The sequence below is a fragment of the Procambarus clarkii genome, chromosome 92 (genome assembly GCF_040958095.1).
Source record: "Procambarus clarkii isolate CNS0578487 chromosome 92, FALCON_Pclarkii_2.0, whole genome shotgun sequence".
In the NCBI taxonomy this organism is placed as follows: Eukaryota; Metazoa; Arthropoda; class Malacostraca; order Decapoda; family Cambaridae; genus Procambarus; species Procambarus clarkii.
Genome location: NC_091241.1, coordinates 1,546,012 through 1,567,136, shown reverse-complemented (window position 1 = coordinate 1,567,136; position 21,125 = coordinate 1,546,012). Strand labels below are relative to the sequence as shown.

At 40.9% G+C, this 21,125-nt stretch overlaps 2 protein-coding genes across 3 annotated transcripts in view; one reads left to right on the top strand and one right to left on the bottom strand.

Annotated features, from left to right (window-relative positions):
• Positions 1-21,125, top strand: part of l(2)10685 (5-methylcytosine rRNA methyltransferase l(2)10685) — a 53,362-nt gene that overhangs the window by 1,241 nt on the left and 30,996 nt on the right. The window lies entirely within an intron of this gene.
• LOC138359684 (uncharacterized) lies at positions 5,520-19,753 on the bottom strand. 2 transcript variants are annotated; one of them, XM_069319105.1, is made up of 4 exons: positions 17,705-19,753; positions 14,593-14,756; positions 13,257-13,347; positions 5,520-5,616 (listed from the first exon to the last, which is right to left on the bottom strand). In XM_069319105.1, exon 1 carries the CDS (start codon positions 18,966-18,968, stop codon positions 18,066-18,068), a length of 903 nt encoding a protein of 300 aa, XP_069175206.1. In that variant the 5' UTR covers positions 18,969-19,753; the 3' UTR covers positions 5,520-5,616; positions 13,257-13,347; positions 14,593-14,756; positions 17,705-18,065. The 2 variants fall into 2 exon arrangements, with proteins under 2 accessions (XP_069175206.1, XP_069175207.1); XM_069319106.1 differs by lacking the exon at positions 13,257-13,347.

Sequence of the window (21,125 nt, the reverse complement as noted above, 5' to 3'; positions counted from 1 at the left end):
TTTGAGGAGCAAGACGGACTGCGGGTCAGGCAATTGGTCTTTATGCTATCGTGATGGGGGATCAGCCATTACACGTGTTAATGACTCTTGTATAGTTGTGTAGTTAAGGACATCAGGGTAAAGGGGTAATGGGCATTGTGGTTGATTGTTCTACCTGGGAATCCTCCACTGTTTTATATCTTATGTATGTATGTATGTACTAACCTAGTTGTGGTTGCAAGGGTTGAACTTTGGCTCTTTGGTCCCGCCTCTCAACCGTCAATCAACTGATGTACAGATTCCTGAGCCTACTGGGCTCTGTCATATCTACACTTGAAACTGTGTATGGAATCAGCCTCCACCACATTACTGCCTAATGAATTCCATTTATTAACTACTCTGACACTGAAAAGTTCTTTCTATAATCTCTCTGTGGCTCATTTGGGTACTCAGCTTCCACCTGTGTCCCCTTGTGCGTGTACCACATGTGTTAAATAAATGTATGTATGTATGTATGTATGTATGTATGTATGTATGTATGTATGTATGTATGTAAGGAGAGAGAGAGAGAGAGAGAGAGAGAGAGAGAGAGAGAGAGAGAGAGAGAGAGAGAGAGAGGAGAGAGAGAGAAGGAGAGAGAGAGAGAAAGAGATGAAGATCGAGACAGAGAAATAGATATAGACAGAGTCAGGGAGAGAATGTTAGACACAGAGACGTATAGATAAGGATATGCAAAGTTAGTGAGAGAATGACAGAGATAGAGCGAGGAAAGAGACAGAGATAGGCTGACACAGAGAATGTCAGAAACGAGGAGAGGCAGAGACAGGAACAGGGACAGGAGCAGAGGCACAGGGACAGACACAGACACGCACATGGAACACCGAACCTTACACACTCTCTGATATATTGTTTAATTAATAGTGATTCACTAATAAAGCTTATAATTGTATATGTTATCAAAAAGGCATAGATATGGCCACTGCTTCGCAAAGCGGGGATGTTTCTGATGGGGGAGAAAGAAACATTTGCGCAGCGCGTCCCGCGGCGTTGCGCGGGCAGTCTGGGGCCGTATAAATACGGGGGCACAGAGGGGCTCTGCCCTCACTCCGCCTGCCCTCGCCGCTGCCCTCGCAAAGCCCACCCTCCTCCCCTTTGCAAGCGGCTGTCTTTGTACCCCCGTCATGCTTTGCACAGTTGTCCCCCTTGTCTCCCCACTGCATGTGGGAAGGGGGGTGCAGCGCCGGTCCCCAAGTGTCCCGCTGTCCGCAGCTAATACTTTGCCCAGTCTAGGTGCTAGTAAGCCCTACTTGTAGTCCCCCCCTTCTCCTTATTCATTAGGTCTTTACGGCCTCTTGGTCGGGTACATTATGTGTTATGTGGTCTCTCACTTATTAGTTACTCTTTGTGTCCTGCCTGTTATATCCTAGTGTTATATAATTACTACACATTTGCACTCGGCCTTAATTCTAGTACCAGTTAAGCTTTAGGTTTCTGCAGAATTAGTATCCATGTCACTATAGGCTAAGGTCTCATAATTACTACGGGTGTACCTTTTAAGTTAAATCTAGTCCTCGGACTTGGAATTGTTACTGTTAATTCCTACTTTATATATTTACATGTTCTGCAGAATTTAATCTTCAATAAACTTTAAAGCCCCATACTGCCAGTATCTTTCTCCCCCTGATCAGAAAAAAGTCGTTCTTACGTTTTAGTCACAGAGATTAGATATTAGTAAAGTAAAGTTCATTTTATTCAGGAAAGTACATAAATAGTCGATTTACAAACATAATATTGGATTTATAGATAGAGCTAGTACATACAATACCTAAAGCCACTAGTACGCATAGCGTTTCGGGCATATTATTGAGAGGAAAGATATTTATATTTAAACAATTTTTTTTTTTTACCGACGCTCTCCCTATTGATGAGAACTACAACCTAATGAAGATAAATGTTAATTTTATGTAGATACTGTAATAAACGAAAGTTTTTAATGTCATCAGAGAAGCAGAAATATAGGCAAATTTTAAATCCCTTGTCATATATATAACTGAAGTGAAAGCAAAGATATATGCATTTTGATAGTTACAAAGACAGCTCTTTAACACGGGTGGAACACGAACAAGGGGAACTTAGTACCCAAATGAGCCACAGAGATATTAGAAAGAATTTTTTCAGTGTCAGAGTAGTTAACAAATGGAATGTATTAAGCAGTGATGTGGTGGAGGCTGACTCCATACACAATTTCAAATGTAGATGTGATAGAGCCCAATAGGCTCAGGAACCTGTACACCTGTTGATTGACGGTTGAGAGTCGGGACCAAAGAACCAAAGCTCAACCCCTGCAAGCACAAATTAGGTGAGTACAACTAGGTGAATACAGCTGAGGGGCGGGACCAAACAGCTGAAGCTCAATTCCCTACGCATAACTAGGCGAGTCCATAGGAATTACCGTTTGTCCTGGCGCCATCTATGTTTTGACAGCAGTACTACTAATGTTCCCACGTTATGTGATCGCTATACGGGTGTTACGGTCAGTTGCTCTTCTATATATGTTTATGGACAACGTAGGTGATTTGAGGCAATTTGCGGCCAGAGTGAAATAGTATCCACGCGGTGAGTGATGGAGGAGGATATATACTGCTGTGTACTCGACCAGCGGGTGAGAGGTAAGTTATATCGAACAATTATGGGGAATAGATGGGTTATTTTAAGCGTAGAATGTCAGGTAACCGGTAACTACACAGATGGGGTAGTGTTTTTTTAAGTCTTTATTTACTAAAGTAAATAAATAAGAAAGTATAAAGTGGAACATTACATTATGCCTTTAGCTGAACAAGTCTACTGGTGGGGGAAGTAGACGGGTTTTATGAAGTATTTTACCTAAATATTTGTATTTGGTTAACTAGTTCAGCCGTTACCAGGGAGGGTGTTCCTTTAATCTAATCTAAAAATTCTAGCCGGACAAAGTGATTAAATAAATTGAATAGAACGAAGTGGTTTGCCAGGGTGCTTAACATTTAGTTTAGTTCACTTACTATGCAGCCCATTCTTAAAGAATGCAAGTTTATGATATTGAATTTACCGTAGTTTTACTGCATTTAATATACAGTTTTTACCCTATTTAATTATGTCGGGTGAAGGCCGGTCGTGGAAAGTTCCTAATATAACAAGCTTTAAAGGAAAAGTTTGAGTTAACTTTAACGCTTAAGTTAGTGACCAATTAGCTTAGTCTATTGTGAGGAAAGTTACTAGAATCTAACATTGCAAGTGCCATTTCTGTACTCTTTTTGAGAAACATGACTAGATACATGAATCGCATAGTTTTATTACTAAATGTTCATGGATTAGGTTGCATAGTTGAGGAAATGGTGATAAGGTTTGTGATTTTGTGTACCTTGACTTGAGCAGAGATTTTGATAGTGGCGCAAAATTGATAGGGGCTCGGATCATTGGGAATGCTGACTGAAGTTGATTAGGTCATGGCTATACCAAAGGAAATTGGTATAAATGGGGTTAAGTTGGGAGAAGTGTTGTAAGTAGTGCCTAAAAGCTCTCCTTGTACCTCTGTTATTCGCAAGATTATGGTTTAGACTGCAATAGTTGCAGAATTAGCAAATAAAAAATACCGATGCCCTATATAGTTTTGAAATGGTTAAGACTACCAGATGCAGTTTAATGCTTACAAATGTAAGGTTTGGGGGCTAGGTAAAGATTAGATGGTGTAGATTGTTAAGAGTATTAAATTTTTTGCAGGTGGTAAATTCTCCCCGAGCTGGCACTGCTCTCCAGCCTGGGATGTTGATTGGCTAGTCTTCAACTGCCTCCCAACATGGTAGTGAGGTCCTGAGCTGACATGCAGTGAGGAACGTGGAAAGCTTCCTGAATTGGCACATGGTATGCCTCCCTTTCAAACCAGCAGCTGGCACAAATGTTCCACCTAACATCAGAATAGTGGATGAAGCCCACACTAAAATGTAAGTGGTAAGAGTAAATGGACACCCCCCCCCCCCCCTCCCTTTTGACAGTGAACAGTTGGGAGGAAGGGGGGGGGGGAGAAAGTGTGGCTTGTAGTTCTATTGCTACAGAATCTTTTGCCATAAGCCAGTGGCAGTGCCTATTGGCACTTGCTATTCAGAATCATTGGAATTAGAGGGTAGAAGTTAATTGCTAAAAACCTATTAAATGTTAGGGTATGGAAGTCTATGCTTAGGCTAGTGGGTACCATATCTGCAAGTTTAGTCCTTTCAGGAATGTATTGAATAGAATGGTATGTTGAAATTGTGAAAATTGTAATGTGGGGCATTAGATCTTAAACAGCATAGTTGAGGGTGTTTTATTAATAATTTTAATGAAATATAAATCTTGTTTAGTTAACATTAAATGTTTGTTAAATAAGCTTTAATCTATAAATGTATAACACTGTTAAGGGTAATCATGAGTCAAAGTTAATTGCAGGAAAAGTTTTGTTCTAAGTGATGGTATTTTTCCCTTGAAAGTAAAAAAAAATATTCAATGTTTACTTTTTAGCTTGGTTTTAAATTTATATAGTTTTACAAAATGTGGTTTGGAAAGTGCAGAAGTCCCTCTGTGAGTTGGAAGTTAATTACTACAACTTGCCTGATTCTGTTTAAGCAAAGGTTAATCTGAATAGATTTGCATAAAAGTAAAAAAATAGTAATAACTTAAACAATATAGCATTGGCTAAAGATAAATGTAAATTGCCATTGAAGTGCAGTTGTGGATAGTTTCTCAAATGACATTTACTGAAACTTGGCAAATTGATGCCATATATATTTATATTGCTAAATTAGATCTTTACTACTACTGCTACTAGAATATGTAGGAAAGGTAAATTCCTTAAAGAAATTTTTTACATCTGAATTTGTAAAGTACTGAATGCTAATTTGAAAAGTAAAGCAAGATTGGCTTTAAATCTGAAATTAATTTGTTGAAATATTTTTCAGGTGAAAGAGATTATGATGCATGGACTGGCTTGGAGTGAGGCTCCTTTACTCTGCAAAAGGAAATCTACAAAAGTTGGTGAGATTGAATTTGATGTTTTAGCTATATCAATGACCTAATCTTAATTCTCTTATCTAGTCCATTTATAGGTGTGTAACCATGTCCTACTGTTACAACCCACAGGGGATGATGCAGTTTGTACTGATCCTACCCCATTTCATACAAGGGGACCAGGCAGTCCTGCAGATTTCCCTGGCTTGGCTTTTTCAGAGCTTTGCTCTACTACCCATCTAATAGATGGACTAGATTTGCATAGGTTTAGGGACCCTTAACAATGTTTACATTGTTAATTCTCACAGGGCTTGTTTGCTGAATGCATCTACAACTTTAGTGCCTGGCATGCATTGTACAATGTGTTGATGGCACTAAAGTGGTGGATGTAATGCACCCATTCAGGGAACAAGCTCTGCACTAAAACCAGAGGAAGGGATAGGCCTTGCTGAGCCTATCTTAAAAGATAGGCTGTTAGGATTTTTTGGGCTTGTTATTAGGCATTGGTGATAATAAAAGTAGTGTCCCTGTTTAATGTTTATTTTTCTTTTACAGGTGATTGGCTCTGGAGTTGTCTTGGCCTTTTGGATCTTTGGTTCATCTAGGAGCATGTCCCACAACCTGAAACAGTAATAAATATTAATGTATTATAAACACTATGTAAAACTTAAATAAAACAATTTTAATGAAACTACTTTATATACCTTATCCTGAAATTATGCTGGAAATTATTGTTTACTACTATTGATGCAACGTTTAAACTGAATTTTTTACTTTGAAAATAAATACTTGGTAAAATTTACACCTATTTGTAACTTGTTACATAGGTGCATGCAAAATGCATTGAAAAGATGTAAAAGTGGACTACCTATTCAATTTACATAAACTAACAAATATTGCAAATTAGTCTGAAATATTAAAGTGGAAGAAACTTTAGTCAATATTTTAGTTTTCAAATTTGAAAGTAAATTTAAAGCTATAAAACACCTAAGCTTTGTTAAATTTACATCATAATTTGTACAATGATTTTGTTAATTTAAAAACATTAGAAAAGTGACACTGAAGCATCTATACAACATGATTTTCAGTCTTTGATTAAATTTAATCAAAGCTCTTAAATGATTTGTCTGCCAAACTTCAGATATTCTGAAATATTTTACCTAGATTAGAACCATCATTGTTTAAAAGGGCAAAACAGATTACTGTCAATTAGTTTGACCTAACATCTGCAAGGTCCTGAAGGAATAGAATTTTTTTTGTAAAACTTTGTTTGCTAAAAACAAACCCTGCCTAATGAACCTGCTCATTTTTTTTAGAAATGGTAATTGCAACATTACCAAAGGCCATTGTTTTAATAGCCAAAGTACCAAATGAAAGACCAAGAAGCAACAAACAGGTACATGGTAGAAAGGACAAAAGAATGGTTATGAGGACCCTTTCATTTGTTAAAGAAATGACTGGGAAAAATGCTGTCATACCACAAGGGGTCTTAACCCTTGTCATATACATCACTGACATTAATCTAAATATTACCAACCACAAAAATTGCTGATAACATGTTATAAAAAAAAATAAAGAATATAATATTGAGGCCTTAATGCAGATCTCTAACTCTACAAATAGTAACAAGACTGGCAATTTCTTAATATAAAACAAAAAAATCCAAGACCTTGCACGTGAGCCAGAACAATCCATATCACAACTACCACATTAAAATGAAACAACAATGAAGGTAAGGTAATTACCAAAAGAAGGCACCAAACCGGGAAGGCCATGTAGCACCATCAAAGTGCGAAATAATCAGAGGGCGCTAAATATCACCAAGAATGCCAATACGAGAACAAAAACGCATAAGGCGAACGATATCAAAAGTATCCAATTCACCTAGAATTCTATCGAGGGACAAGTGACTGCGAGGGACGGTCGGAAGGAAGCAAGACACACGCTCGTCCTGGAAGTCAGGACATTCAACAAGGATATGCACAACTGTAAGAGGGACAACGCAATTCGGACAATAAGGAGCAGGGCGGCGCTCCATTAAGTGACCGTGGGTTAAGCGGGTATGACCAACCCACAGCCGTGCCAAAGCAGTGTCCCACCGCCGGTTACGGTGGTAGGAGGAAGGCCATGGGGACACACTAAGTTTGAGAGTACGCAGCTTGTTACCAACCACAGAGGACCAACAACCCTGCCAACGGGGAAGAATGAATAACAGGATAAAAGTCGGAATAAGGAATACCTTTACGGGAGATGGGACAAGAACGGATAGCTTCTTTAGCGGCACCATCCGCACGCTCATTGAAACACCAATATGGCTGGGAACCCAGCAAAACTCTACCGATTTAAATTTACTAGAAATAAGAAACAGCCAATGTTGAATCTCAATGACCACCGGATGGACAGGATTAAAGGACCCTAGAGCCATGAGGGCACTACGAGAATCAACTACAACCACAAAGGAGGAATGAGAATGAGAAAGCAAGAGACAAAGAGCATAGAGAATAGCATAAAGTTCTGCCGTAAAGACGCTAGCCTCCGAAGGGAGGCGACACATGTAAGTACGGTTAGGAAAAACAACAGAGTAGCCCACACCATCCGCAGACTTAGACCCATCAGGAAAGATGGAAATAGAGTGGGAGTGCGAAGAAAAGTGCTCAAGGAAGAGGATTTCAGAATTGTAGGAGGGGTAAAGGCTTTAGTAATACAAGTCAAGGACGTACAAAACTTGGGAAGGGGGACTCTCCACGGAGGTAATGAAGGAACAATACGAGGAGAAACATTAGAAATATGAACAGAAAGAGAATCCTGTAAGCGAGATAACTGGACAGAAAGTGGGAGACAATGAAGAGGAACAGGAACCACAGGAGGAGGAAAAGTCAATGCACGACAGAGGCGAGAGGAAGGATGTTGGAAGGACCGCGCAAGATAGCGAAGACATTAGCGATCACGGCAGTCCTGAAGAGAGAGAAAGCCAGTGTCAACATACAAACTAAGGGCGGGAGTCGAACGAAAGCCACCAGAGCCGAGACGCAACCCAGTATGGTGCAAAGCATCAAGACGGCGAAGAGTAGAAAGAGAAGCAGAAGAGTATGCAGGGCAACCATAATCGAGTTTAGACAGGACGAGAGAGGAGTGCAAATAGAGGAGCGTGCGCCTATCCACTCCCCAAGAATTATGGGACAAAACCTTAAGGAGGTTAAGGGCCTTAGAGCATTCAACTCGGAGGCAAGAGATATGGGCTGACCAAGACAAACGAGTGTCAAAGACTAACCCCGAAAGCTTCCCGGAATCCCTGTACACAATGAGATGACCATAAAGCAACAACAATGAAGTAAAGGTCCTTTCAGTAAGAATCTATCATTCACTGAAAGTTGCTGCAGTTAAAAATAAAAGAAAATACAAGTCCCTAGAAATAAACAAGCAACCTTTTTGACTAAGGAAAAGAAGGTAGTTATTCTACTGTATAAATCTAAGTATTCACTTAGATAACTGTATCCAAGCATAGAGGTTCCCCCCCCCCCCATCCCTTTCAGAAAAACATCTACTTTCGAAAAAGTTTAACATTGGCCAACAAAAATGATTCCAGAACTAAATTGCCTAATACCAGGAACAACTGAGAGCCATGACAAACACTGCAACCCTCTCCTACCCCCAAGTCTTATGCTATTTATGATCCAAGGTAATTTGAGATACTATACTCTACTTCCTACAGATGAGTCTAGTGAGAGGGTGATCTCCTGGCGATTAAATTGAAGCACGATACAGGTGTCAACGAACATCAGTCAGCCCACTTGTCAGCACAGTGGATAACTAATGACATCATAATCTGCAGTGTTGTATGCCTCCCTGTGGCCATTTAAATCAATAAAACACAGGGTTGTGGCAATGTTTACAGCATAAGGCAAGGTATAGAGGAATCCTGGAATGCCATGTAATGTGTAGTCCTTGAATGTGCTTTAGGCAACCAAATTGAATAACAACATTTCTGGTGTTCGGCTATATAATCCGAGTTTCTCATTCGGTATAATGTTTTAAACCTAAATAGGAAATCACTTTAAAGGTCAATTTATTTGGAAAGTGCTAACCAGATTCCAAATTACTGAGCTCTGAAAGTACTACAAGGCAAGTTTAACCGAATGAGTGTTTGCCTATCCATACCCCCATGAGGTATGTGACAACACTGAATAAAGAAAGGGTCTTTGAGCATTCACCGTGCAGGTATTTGACATGACCAATATAGCCAAGTGTTAAAGATCATTCTAAGCAGTTCTGCACAATCCATATACTATCAATTAATATAATTGTACAATGGTGCTTGGTGGATGATATTTCCTATTAAAACTCATTGGACAACTGTTTGTATTAGGCATTTTAAACCTACAAATGGTAGCCCTAGATATCGCACTACAGTATTAATTACAAGATGAACAATGTAAAATCAATACCACAACAGCAAAGGATGACGGCTTTTCAACAACCGACAAACACGCAGGTCTAACACTAGCCATCCCGAGAGAGGACGTCCCAAGCATGTACACCCCACAACTTTACATCACCTTTGCTACCTCACGCGAGCACGCAACAGCATGAGGATGCCATACTCCCAAACCAACTCCATGCACTTTGAGGCTTTAACAACTCAACATTTAAAAAGTTGATTTAAAAAATCAAACACCTGAATTTTTCCCTAATTAAATTTACTAGGGAAATGCACACCAAGCCATGAAACTTACAATGAAGATGAACAAACTACACACAGCTGTCACCAAACTTCCACATACCACCCCCCTCTCACTCCTGCCCTCCTTAGGTGCTCTGATTGGCTGAGCACCTAAGCCACCACCACTCACCTCTTGTTGTGAGAGCCTAAAGCATGTTTGGTTGCACTTTAAAAGTTCCCCAGTGTACTCGCCTAATTGTGAGTACCGCCTGCCCGGTTCACCATTTTGTTTTTCAATCTACCTCAATTTACCCCTTTACAGTCAAATATTATGCAAAATTCTGTTTAAGACTTGTCCCTTCTTAACTTAAATAACTGCTTTGGCCATCTGCAATCTTTCTAGGTGGGTAACAATGACTCTTGAGGCCAGAAAGGACTTATCAGACGGCGATCATAACAATACAGTACACACACAAAATCACAACCTGATATACACCAAGCAGAAAATCCACTGGAGCTGTGAGGCGACGTAAACCCTTGCCCAAGGCACTGACAGCTGCATACTCTACCACAGTATATTAGTGACTTTGTAAAAGTCTTACAACCGGATTTCCCCATAAATCACAGCAAGTTTTGAGGCCACTCCTTGAGTCAACGTCTTACGTAAGACCTACAAGCACTCAGGTGAAGGCTGAAGCAGTTCAACACCATACGCCCCAACTTCAAATACACAGTTGAGAGGCGGGACCAAAACGTGATTTTCTGTGTGTGCCTGAAGTTGGGGGCATACGGTCTTGCTTCACCCTTCACTTTACCCTTCACCGGCGTACTTCAGGGGTTTTATTTAATACAGTACTTGGACTGGCTTCAGTAGGGCCTCCAGACTTTCTGTGGCTTCACAAGTGTCACGTGAATCCCCTGCATAGCAGTGGAACTGCCTTTTCCCTTCACCTTCAATGCCTCTGCACTGGAAGTATACATCTACACCAGCCCAGAAGAGTCATCAGTCCTGCCACCTCTCCATACCCCCCAGGGCCTGGCACGGCCTGGTACGACTCAGAGGCAAGCCGGGCGCCACTGCTAACTGGCAGTTTGTCCCCACAAACAAGCAGTTAGCCGCCTTCAACTGACAGTGGTACAGCTCAACACAAAGGCACCGCCAGCCACAACGAGCAGTTTGCTAGTTGACCAGATGTCCACCTCGTGTTGACACTGGATGAGTCATCACCGCCGGACTATATAGAGCGCTGCCTCCCTGGAGAGGCAATCTCTCCCTTAGTGCTCTAGGATCACCTTCATGTCTCTAACCCGTCGTCCGCTTCCAGCCAACGTCGTGTGACTGATGCCATGGTGGTATGGTAGCTGTCTTCAGAACACCAGTACCCAGTATATATTCATACTTTTATTCATTGCTTATAGTTTATTTTTTGCATTTAAGGTCATACTAACTTGTTCACCTTTGCATTACATGATAGTCAAGTATTGTCATGTGTTATTTTTGTTCATTACTATTTCAGTAAATTGTTTAATTATTTATTTGATAATTTTCATTTGTTTCCACCTGCAACTTACACACTGCAAGGCCAATAGCAGCATTTCTTTCATTTATGTGAGGGAGAGCCATACCATCTTGGTTCAGTATAGCTGTGATACCATAACCCGTCACACAAGATATCCAGTTGTAAGACTTTTACCATCAGTGGTGGTAGAGTATGCAACTGGCAATGCCTTTGTTACAGGTTCGCTTCATCTCACAGCCCCAGTGGATTTTCTCACACATTTGAATACATGAAACAACTTTATTTGATACATTCCAAACCAAAGTAGTGTACAGTACAGTAATTATCAAACCATCAAATGTGTGGGATAATCATAGTGCGCTAAATATCACTAACGTCGCCAATACAAGAACAAAAACGCATACGGCGAACAATATCAAAGGTATTGAATTTACCAAGAATTTTATCGAGGGACAATTGACAGTGAGGGATGGTCGGGAAGCAAGACACGTAAGTCCTGGAAGTCAGGACATGTAGAGACAACGGTTTGGACAATAAGAAGCAGGGCAGCGCTCCATTAAGTGCCCGTGAGTTAAACGTGTATGACCAAAATACAACCTCGCCAGAGCCATTTCCCACCACCGGTTACGGTGGTAGGAGGAAGGCCACGGGAACACACTACTCGTAAGAGCACGCAGTTTGTTACCAGTAACAGAAGACCAACAACCCTGACAACGGGCAAGAATGGGGAAATGAATAACTGGGTAAAAGTCATAATAAGGAATACCTTTACGGGAGATGGGACAGATACGGATAGCTTCCTTAGCGGCAGTGTCCGCACGCTCATTTAAGAACACACCAATATGGGTGGGAATCCAGCGAAATTCCACTGTCTTAAATCTACTGGAGATAAGAAACAGCCAATGTTGAATTTCAACTACCAAAGGATGGACTGGATTAAAGGATTCTAGAGCCATGAGGGCACTGCAAGTGTCAACTACAAACACAGAGGAGGATTGACAGCGAGAAAAGAGTTGATGAAGAGCATAGAGAATTGCATAAAGTTCTGCCATGAAGATGCTAGTCTCCGGAGGCAGGAGACACAAAGGTGCAGTCAGGAAAAACAACAGAGTAGCCTACACCGTCTGCAGACTTAAGACCCATTGGTGAAGACGGAAATAGAGTGGAAGTGTGAAGAAAAGTGTTCAAGTAAAAGGTGATTTAGAACTGTAGGAGGGGTAAAAGTTTTAGTCATGTGGGTCAAGGCTTACAGAATTTAGGAACGGGGACCCCTCCACAGGGGCAAAGACGGAATGACACGAGGGGAAATATTGGTAACACAAACTGAAAGAGCATTTTGTAAGAGAGACAACCGTACAGAAAGAGATAGGTGGTGAAGGGGAACAGGAACCACAGGATGGGTAAAGGTCAAGGCATGACATAAGCAAGAGTGAAGGTGCTGTAAGGACCGTGCAAGGTGGAGAAGACAGTAGCGATCATGGCGATCCTGTAGAAACAGGACGCCAGTTTCAACATACAGGCTTAGGGTAGGTGTCGAAGGAAAGGTACCAGAGTTGAGCCGTAACCCAGTATGATGCAGTGTGTCCAGATGGTGAAGGGTAGAAGGAGAAGCAGACGAGTAAACAGGGCCATAATCGAGTTTAGACAGAACGAGAGAGGAATGTAAAGAGAGGAGCAGTGTCGATTAGCTCCCCAAGAAGTATGGGACATGACCTAAAGTTAGTTAAGGGCCTTAGAGCATTCAACTCGGACGTAAAAAATATGGGGCGACAAAGACAAACGAGTGTCAAAGATTAGCCCTAAAAGCTTTAGCAGATTCTTTGTACAAAAGGGGATGACCCCTGTTACCTAACAGTAAATAGGTATCTGGGAGTTAGCTGTTACAGGCTGCTTCCTAGGGGGGTGCGTGTGTGGGAGAAAAAAAAATTTAGTAGTTAACCACTGAACTGCTCTGTCTCCAAATAACACCCTGGTGCACAAGAAATAAATTCTTTCCAAAAATTTTTTTTCTCTTCTTATATTGTTAAAATGCAGAGTCTGATCACGGGGAAACTAAACAAAAAATATTGTATGTGACTTACTTTAGCTGCAATGGAGCTGGGAAGTTGAGCAAATTATGGGCGCTGAGCGTTGGGGGTCTGTCGGCCCCGCCACCCCGTGCGACGGCAGTTGCTGTGAATAAAATGTTGCGCAATTATTTTGAAGTTTCTCATTCATTTCTTCCTTTTTTTGCTGTAATATTATTTAAAAGTGTGTAATTTGTGGAATTTATATAATTCAAAGTATAGAACATCACTATGCTCAAAATTATGGGCCTCATATATGCGACATATTCTACAATCAAACAGTGTTTTTGTTGTTATTACACTATATACACACATTGTATATACCCATCTACGTATGTATTCACCATAACGATCCACTATGTTGGTATGGTGAGCCCAAAAAACATGAGTGAGCTGCCACACCCTGCCAGTCCTCCCTCCCTCCTCCAACACATTACTTGCCAACATTCCTCCTCCCAAAATACTGTTATTGTGTTTATTACACTATTTACACACGTTATGTATAAGTATGTACATGTTTTATTCATGTACATACGTACATACTTGCCATCTCCTCACCTCTCTCTCTTGCCTACTTAATGCTCTTGCTTCCCTCATCTCATCACAATCGACTTTATAATGGTCCAGGACGGATCGAAATGTCGTCGTCTATTCAATTTCCAGTGTGTGGTTTGGTCAACAATGAAATCTTCATGCAAGATCTTATAAAGAAAACCCCTAGAACGAGTTTTGCAGATACGAAAGAGTTTAAGGTGAGTAGGGGATGGTTTGAGAAATTTTGAAAAAAGACGTGGTATTCATAGTGTTGTGAGGCATGGTGAGGGTGCCAGCTCAGATAAAGTAGGGGCTGAAAGATTTGTTCGTGATTTTAAAGAATTTGTAGATACTGTATTGATGGATATATTCCACAACAAGTGTTTAATTGTGAGGAGACATGGCTATTCTGGAAAAAATTGCCGAAGAGGACATACATTACCCAAGAGGAGACGTCACTGCCCGGACACAAGCTAACTTGGGCTAACTTGTGTCAGGATAGGCTAACTCTTGTGCTGTGTGGCGATTTGAAAATTAAACCCTTGCTCGTGTATCATTCCGAAAATCCAAGAGTTTTAAAAAATATATAACGTGCAGAAAAACTGTGATGTAGAGTGGTTTGCCCTGCCATCAAAAAATATCTGCAAGAGAAAAGTTTGACACTAAAGGGCCTGCTTCTCGACAATGCTCCTGCTCATCCTCCAGACTTGGAGGATGCATTGTTGGGGCCACTTTTTTTTTTTTAGGGATATTCCTGCATGGGCCCTAAGTTTCTGGCTAATGAACCAATGACATGAAGGAGGAGTTTTCAACCTACCTTGTGTTAGGTGTGCAGGGGTCAATAGGCTGAACATAATGTCAGGAGCAAAGGGGGGCGTTTGCCTCTTCAAACACAATTGTGACCATCTTCATCTCTTCGAACTATCCTAAATGCTCTCTTCACCTGTCTGACCAAATTGGGTGTCCAGACCACCTTTGAATCTGAAATTGTAAAATTAATAGTGATTTCAGAATATTCAGTCCATTTATACTAACAAAATTATATACAGTATACTGTAATTGAAATTTTACAGAATGATAAAGGCAATTTAGTAACTTTGTTAAAATGCACATGGGGGAAATACATGAAAGTAGGTTAATATGGTTTGTAAGGTTGATGGGAAATGTTTATTACTTTTATGATTTAAAAGATGTACAGTATAGCCCTAATACTCCATCCTGGGTGCATTCCACCAGGTAATGACCACAGCAAAAGTTTTCCACGAGGCTCTATTGTCACACAAACTTTTCACATTTTCAAACTTGATTCATCTTTTTCCCCCTCGTTCCAGGGGGTTTCTTTAAAAGGTCTTCATGCAAATGCCTTGGTTTCTCACAAATGATGGCCTCTGAAATGCTATCACCTGCTAACTCCTTGTTGTGTATCCAAATTAATTAAAACTTTTTAACATCCTCAAGTGTTTGTGTTCTTTGTTTCGGGATTGTTGATATGCCTTTTGCCACTTTAATGCTCATAATGTCCTTTTTCTTAGCAAGTATAGTGCATATTGTTGACAGATTTGTTGTACTGCCTAGCTAGTTCAACAACCTGTGCACCATTTTGATGTTTATGAATGCTCTCTTGTTTTTCCTCTATGGTCATTCTCACATGTGTTTTCTTGGCTTGAACCTTACCACTGGCTTTCTTGGGACTCATGGCAAGATATATCATAACAAATTTTATGTTCAAATAGCCAAAAATCCCAAAACAAATGTAATGCTTTACAAAAAATTCAGGCGCGATACTTACTAGGCAGGAGACACTGGTAAACTGAGGCGCGATCACCATGCCACCACGCGCTAGGTCAGCCCATACGTATATCAACAAACTCCTTTCCCGAGGCAAAGTTTGTAACCCGATTCAAATTTTTCGAAGAAATTAGGCTCGTAACCCGAAAAGTTCATAAATATTCATTTGTAAGCCGAGGTGTCACTATATATAACTAAAAAATTAAACTCGGGATTACTTTCAACCCCCACCCCTTTTGCTCTACTCCATCGCCACCTACCTTCACCCCCCTCTATGATGTACTCTTCCATAGACACCTACCTTTGCCCCCCTCCTCCCCTCTACTCCTCCATCATCACCTACCTTCACACCCCCTCCCTTCTCCTCCTCCATCGTCACCTTCCTTTCACCCTCCTCTATGATGTACTCTTCCATAGACACCTACGTTCACTGCATATAATGCTCCCCTCTACTCCTCCATCGTCACCTACTTTCACCCCCCCCCCTCCGCTCTACTCCTCCAGGGTCGCAGACAATTTCATGAGCGTGAGAACTATGAGTTCTCTAACCACTCTCACACTCCTACTCTCTCACCAGTGAGGGGGAGGGAAGGAGGGAGGAAATGAAGGAAGAAAGGTGGGGGAGAGAGAATAGGCAGGGGGGAGGAGGGCCTAGATACATTTCTTCCATATAGATAGGTAGACTGAGGGAGAGCTGCTTGCCAAGAGCCCTATCAGACAGGCTTCCTATTCCTCAACCCTCCCTAATATGCCACATCCTGGTCAGGACAACTTGCTCGATTGTTATTCTTGGTGTGACTCGAGAACTGACCTCGAGGCGGGGCATGGGCATGGATTATCTCCCTGGGGCACGCACCTCCCTGCCCCAGCTCTCTCTCTCTCTCACATAATCTATCAAGGGTCTAACATGAGGTCATTGTGCCTACCAGAAGTGTATGTGTCCAAGGCTGGCCACCTGTCTGGATCATTCAAATGTATAAACACGTAATTAGTCTATTAAAATTATATATAATGCTACAATTATAAATTAATTTGTTCATGGTCATTCGTTTATCAGTATTTTAATATGAGGTATATATACGCATGTATGTATACGTTGACGTACACATATATGATTATGTGTATGGAATGATTATGATTATGTGTAATCATATATGATTATATCTAATGGAATGCATTAGTAAGTGATGTGGTGGAGGCTGACTCCATACACAGGTTCAAGTGTAGATATGATAGAGCCCAATAGGCTCAGAAACCTGTACACCTGTTGATTGACGGTTGAGAGGTGGAACTAAAGAGCCAGAGCTCAACCCCAGCAAGCACAATTAGGCGAGTATATGAACGAATGCACATGTACACTTTCAAATGAATTAAGATACCTTGAGATACACAATGACTTAGTTTAAATAGTTTAAACACATTATGGTACTGATTTTGACATGCTGATGTCTGGAAGGGAGAGGGGGTGTGGGGGGTAATTGTCTGAGGTGGAGGACCAGAGGAGGGGGTCAGTGGAAGGATGGTGGCTGGAGGGATGCCATTGTTCTAATGGTTATGAAAACAATTATTGATGGCAGGAATTCAGTGGGTGTGTACTTCACCCGCACCATCACCATACTGTGCACTGCTACAACCCCCCCCCCCCCACTCCACCCATGCTGTGCAGGGCGTATTACACATTATGGGATAACCGACTGTCTGTCCATTCCTGTCTGCTCGTTATGCTGCCCTTCCTTTTGAAAATTGTCTGCTTTATCGACTTCCTTCAAGACCACACGTTAGCCTCTTATCACGCCCTCTTACCACTCTCAGGGAGCCGGCTCTTCTATACAATAGTTACCACTCAGTCCCCAAGGTGAAAGTGTCCGGGCATATGACTTGTTACGTGTACTTATTTGCGATTCGTTTGGGCTGTCACGTGTGGTGATTAGTGTTGGGTAAGGCTAGGCCAGGTCAGGTCAGACTAGGCCAGGTCAGACTAGGCTAGGTAAGGCTAGGCCAGGTCAGGTCAGACTAGGCCAGGTCAGACTAGGCTAGGTAAGGCTAGGCCAGGGCAGGTCTGGTCAGGTCTAGCTAGGCCATGCCAGGCCAGGCCAGGCCAGGCTAGGCAGGGTGAGAGAAGTAAAGCGGCAGGTACTTACGTTTCCGAGAAAGTAGCGGCGGTAGTATATTGTTGATTTAGATTCGACGACATCCTGAAGCTTCTTCTTCTTGATAGTAGGTGCAGTTTGCATGAAGGGTTTGTCCTCCCGATGACTGCACCAGTACAGATGTTGGTAGAGGCGTTTATGTTGAAGATGATAAGAGTTTCAAAAGTGCTTGTTGCGTTGTGCTGTAGACAGAGGAGCGGCGACTAAAACAGAGGTGGATGTTAGAGGGAGACTTGCCGCACCGTAGGGCGGTGTGTTGTGTTTATGGCGTCAGCTGATCCTTGGTGTTGCGACGAGGCAGTTGTTTTCTGTGTTTAGCTGTTGGTGGCGCCAGGTATAAATGTGGCGCGGGTCAGATGTGACCCAATTTGTTGGTCGATTGGAGATATTTAGCCAGTGCTTTGACTATTTGGTATTTTTCTTGTAACGAGTGGTCACCGCCTCCTAATATATGCTCGATGGTAAAGGGTATTTTAAGTGAGATAAGTTCTTGTTTGAAATTTACTCTGGCACTATAGTGTCGGAAGCAATGTAGGAGATAGTGTTCGATTGTTTCAGGCACCTGACAGTGGATGCAGAGTTCGTTGATGTCTGTTCTGTACTTAGAGCTGTGTGCTGCTAGTTTGGTGTGTCCCAGCCTTAATCTGGTCATCGCTATATCAATTTCTCTGCTTTTATATCTGACATGTTTCCAAGTTTCCCACTTCTTTTTAATGGACCCGTAGTACAAAGGTGAGCATGACGTTTTCCATTTCGTCGCAAAATCTTGGGTGATGGTATTTTTGAAGGCTCCTTTACGTGCAACATGGGGAATTGGATGACGGGTAATGTGAGGTGTGTTGTGCATTGCTTTGGCTAGTTGATCTACTAGTTCATTATGGAGAATGCCACAATGCGCTGGGACCCATTGGATAGAGGTATCATAACCGTTCAATCGATGTTCATGAAGAAGTTGAAGACATGGGTAAACAAACTCCTTGCACGTTTTTGAAGAGTACGTAATTGCTTGAATCGCACTCTTGGAGTCACTGCAGATTGTATATGTCCCGACTGGTAATGTTGTGATTATTTGGAGAGCTTGATATAAGGCATATAATTCAGCTGTGAAAACAGATAGTTGGTTTGGTAACCGCCATCCCTGCTTGAGATGGTATTCCGGTATCCATACAGCGCTAGTGACCGAGGGTACGTTGTTCTTGATGATGCGAGATCCATCTGTATAAATCGCTGTGGTATTTGGGTAGCAATTTTTCATTGTTGAAAGATCCTGAAGCTTCTTCTCTTCTTCTTGATAGTAGGTGCAGTTTGCATGAAGTTCCTGAAGCTAGTAGGTGGCGGCCTCATCGCTCTCGAACTTCTTGTTGTTGTAGGGGATACGAGGCACACCCAATATCCCCCTTACATTGATCACATCGCACACTAATATTTTTACTATTTCGGACACCAGATTTGTCTGTTTCGTATATGTATAATTGTTCAATATTAAAACCACAATAGAATGCTCTTAACAGTTACAATTTTCAACTTAACAGCCATATTGACAACATCGCACACTAATATTTTTACCACTTCGGGCACCAGCTTTCGATGTTTCGCATATGTGTACGTGTTCCACATTAAAACGACAATATAATGCTATTAACAATTAAAATCTTCTATTTAACAGGCATATAGTTATTAAATAAAGTTTAGTGATGTAATAGACATAATCCGGAGTTGGTAAGGACGCCGCCCGCCAGCGTAAACACAACACACCCGAATGCCCACAAACACGATACAACGCACAAAACACAACACTTCTGTCAGTTTTTAGATAAACTACTTTTATATTTATTATGTGAGAGTTATACTTGTATAAAATGATAACTATTATAGGTAAGCGCCTAATATTTAATATTAATCAATAAAAAAGAAGTCAGAAGCCACACGCCTGTCTGTACATGTCTTTTGTGTAAAAGTATTTTGGGCGCTCATGAACTTGTGCGCTAGCTGGCGTTCACAACTGTTCTCGCCTACAAGCATTAGAATTAAACAAACGAATTTATTTTTTCATTTATATACAAGAAGAGAAGGCTACCCTTGAGTCTGTAATATTCATCTGATCACTGGTCTCCCATTTGGTCCTCATTGCTTTATCTTACTATTATTGAATGTCAATAACCGTATTATGCAATTTCAATTTCTTCTATTTCTTTCTTTATTATGCACCCCATACCCATCCCGTGGGTGGTGGTGTAAAGGATTACAGAGGCACATAATCGGTTCAGGAACTGAACCCTCTAGTTCGTTTAGCTAAGCAAATAACAATGTTTGACGCTAGTTACAAAATTATTAATGTTGTATACACATGTACACACACACTCATACACACACACACTCATACACACACACATATATATATATATATATATATATATATATATATATATATATATATATATATATATATATATATATATATATATATATATATATATATATATATATATTCATATATATATATATATATATATATATATAATTACACCAGTATAATCTAATAATATATACTGGTCTAATAAAATAATTAGACCAGTTAATACTCTCACTCGTTGTGTTAGGATATGTTAGCTTGATAAAACTGACTGTTCATTGTTGAGAAATGTATTAACACAATATTTTCTGTCCAGGGGGAGAAAGATACTGGCAGTATGGGGCGTTAAAGTTTATTGAAGATTAAATTCTGCAGAACATGTAAATATATAAAGTTCAAATATAAAGTAAGTAATTATATAAAGTTTATATTAAACACAGTTTATATTATAGACTTATAACAAAGTTGATATTATTAAACTTAATATTGAACATGTGAATATATAAAGTTTCAAATATAATTTAAGGAATATATAACGTGTATATTAAAATATATAAAGTAAATATATAAAGTAAGAATTAACAGTAACAATTCCAAGTCCGAGGACTAGATTTAACTTAAAAGGTACACCCGTAGTAAGTATGAGACCTTAGCCTATAGTGACATGGAAACTAATTCTGCAGAAACCTAAAGGTTAACTGGTACTAGAATTAAGGCCGAGTGCAAATGTGTAGTAATTATATAACACTAGGTTATAACAGGCAGGACACAAAGAATAACTAATAAGTGAGAGACCACATAACACGTAATGTACCCGGCCAAGAGGCCGTAAAAGACCTAATGGATAAGGAGAAGGGGGTGTGACTACAAGTAGGGCTTACTAGCACCTAGACTGGGCAAAGTATTAGCTGCGGACAGCGGGACACTTGGGGACCGGCGCTGCACCCCCCTTCCCACATGCAGTGGGGAGACAATCGGGACAACTGTGCAAAGCATGACGGGGGTACAAAAGCAGCCGCTTGCAAAGGGGCGGAGGGTGGGGTTTTGCGAGGGCAGCGG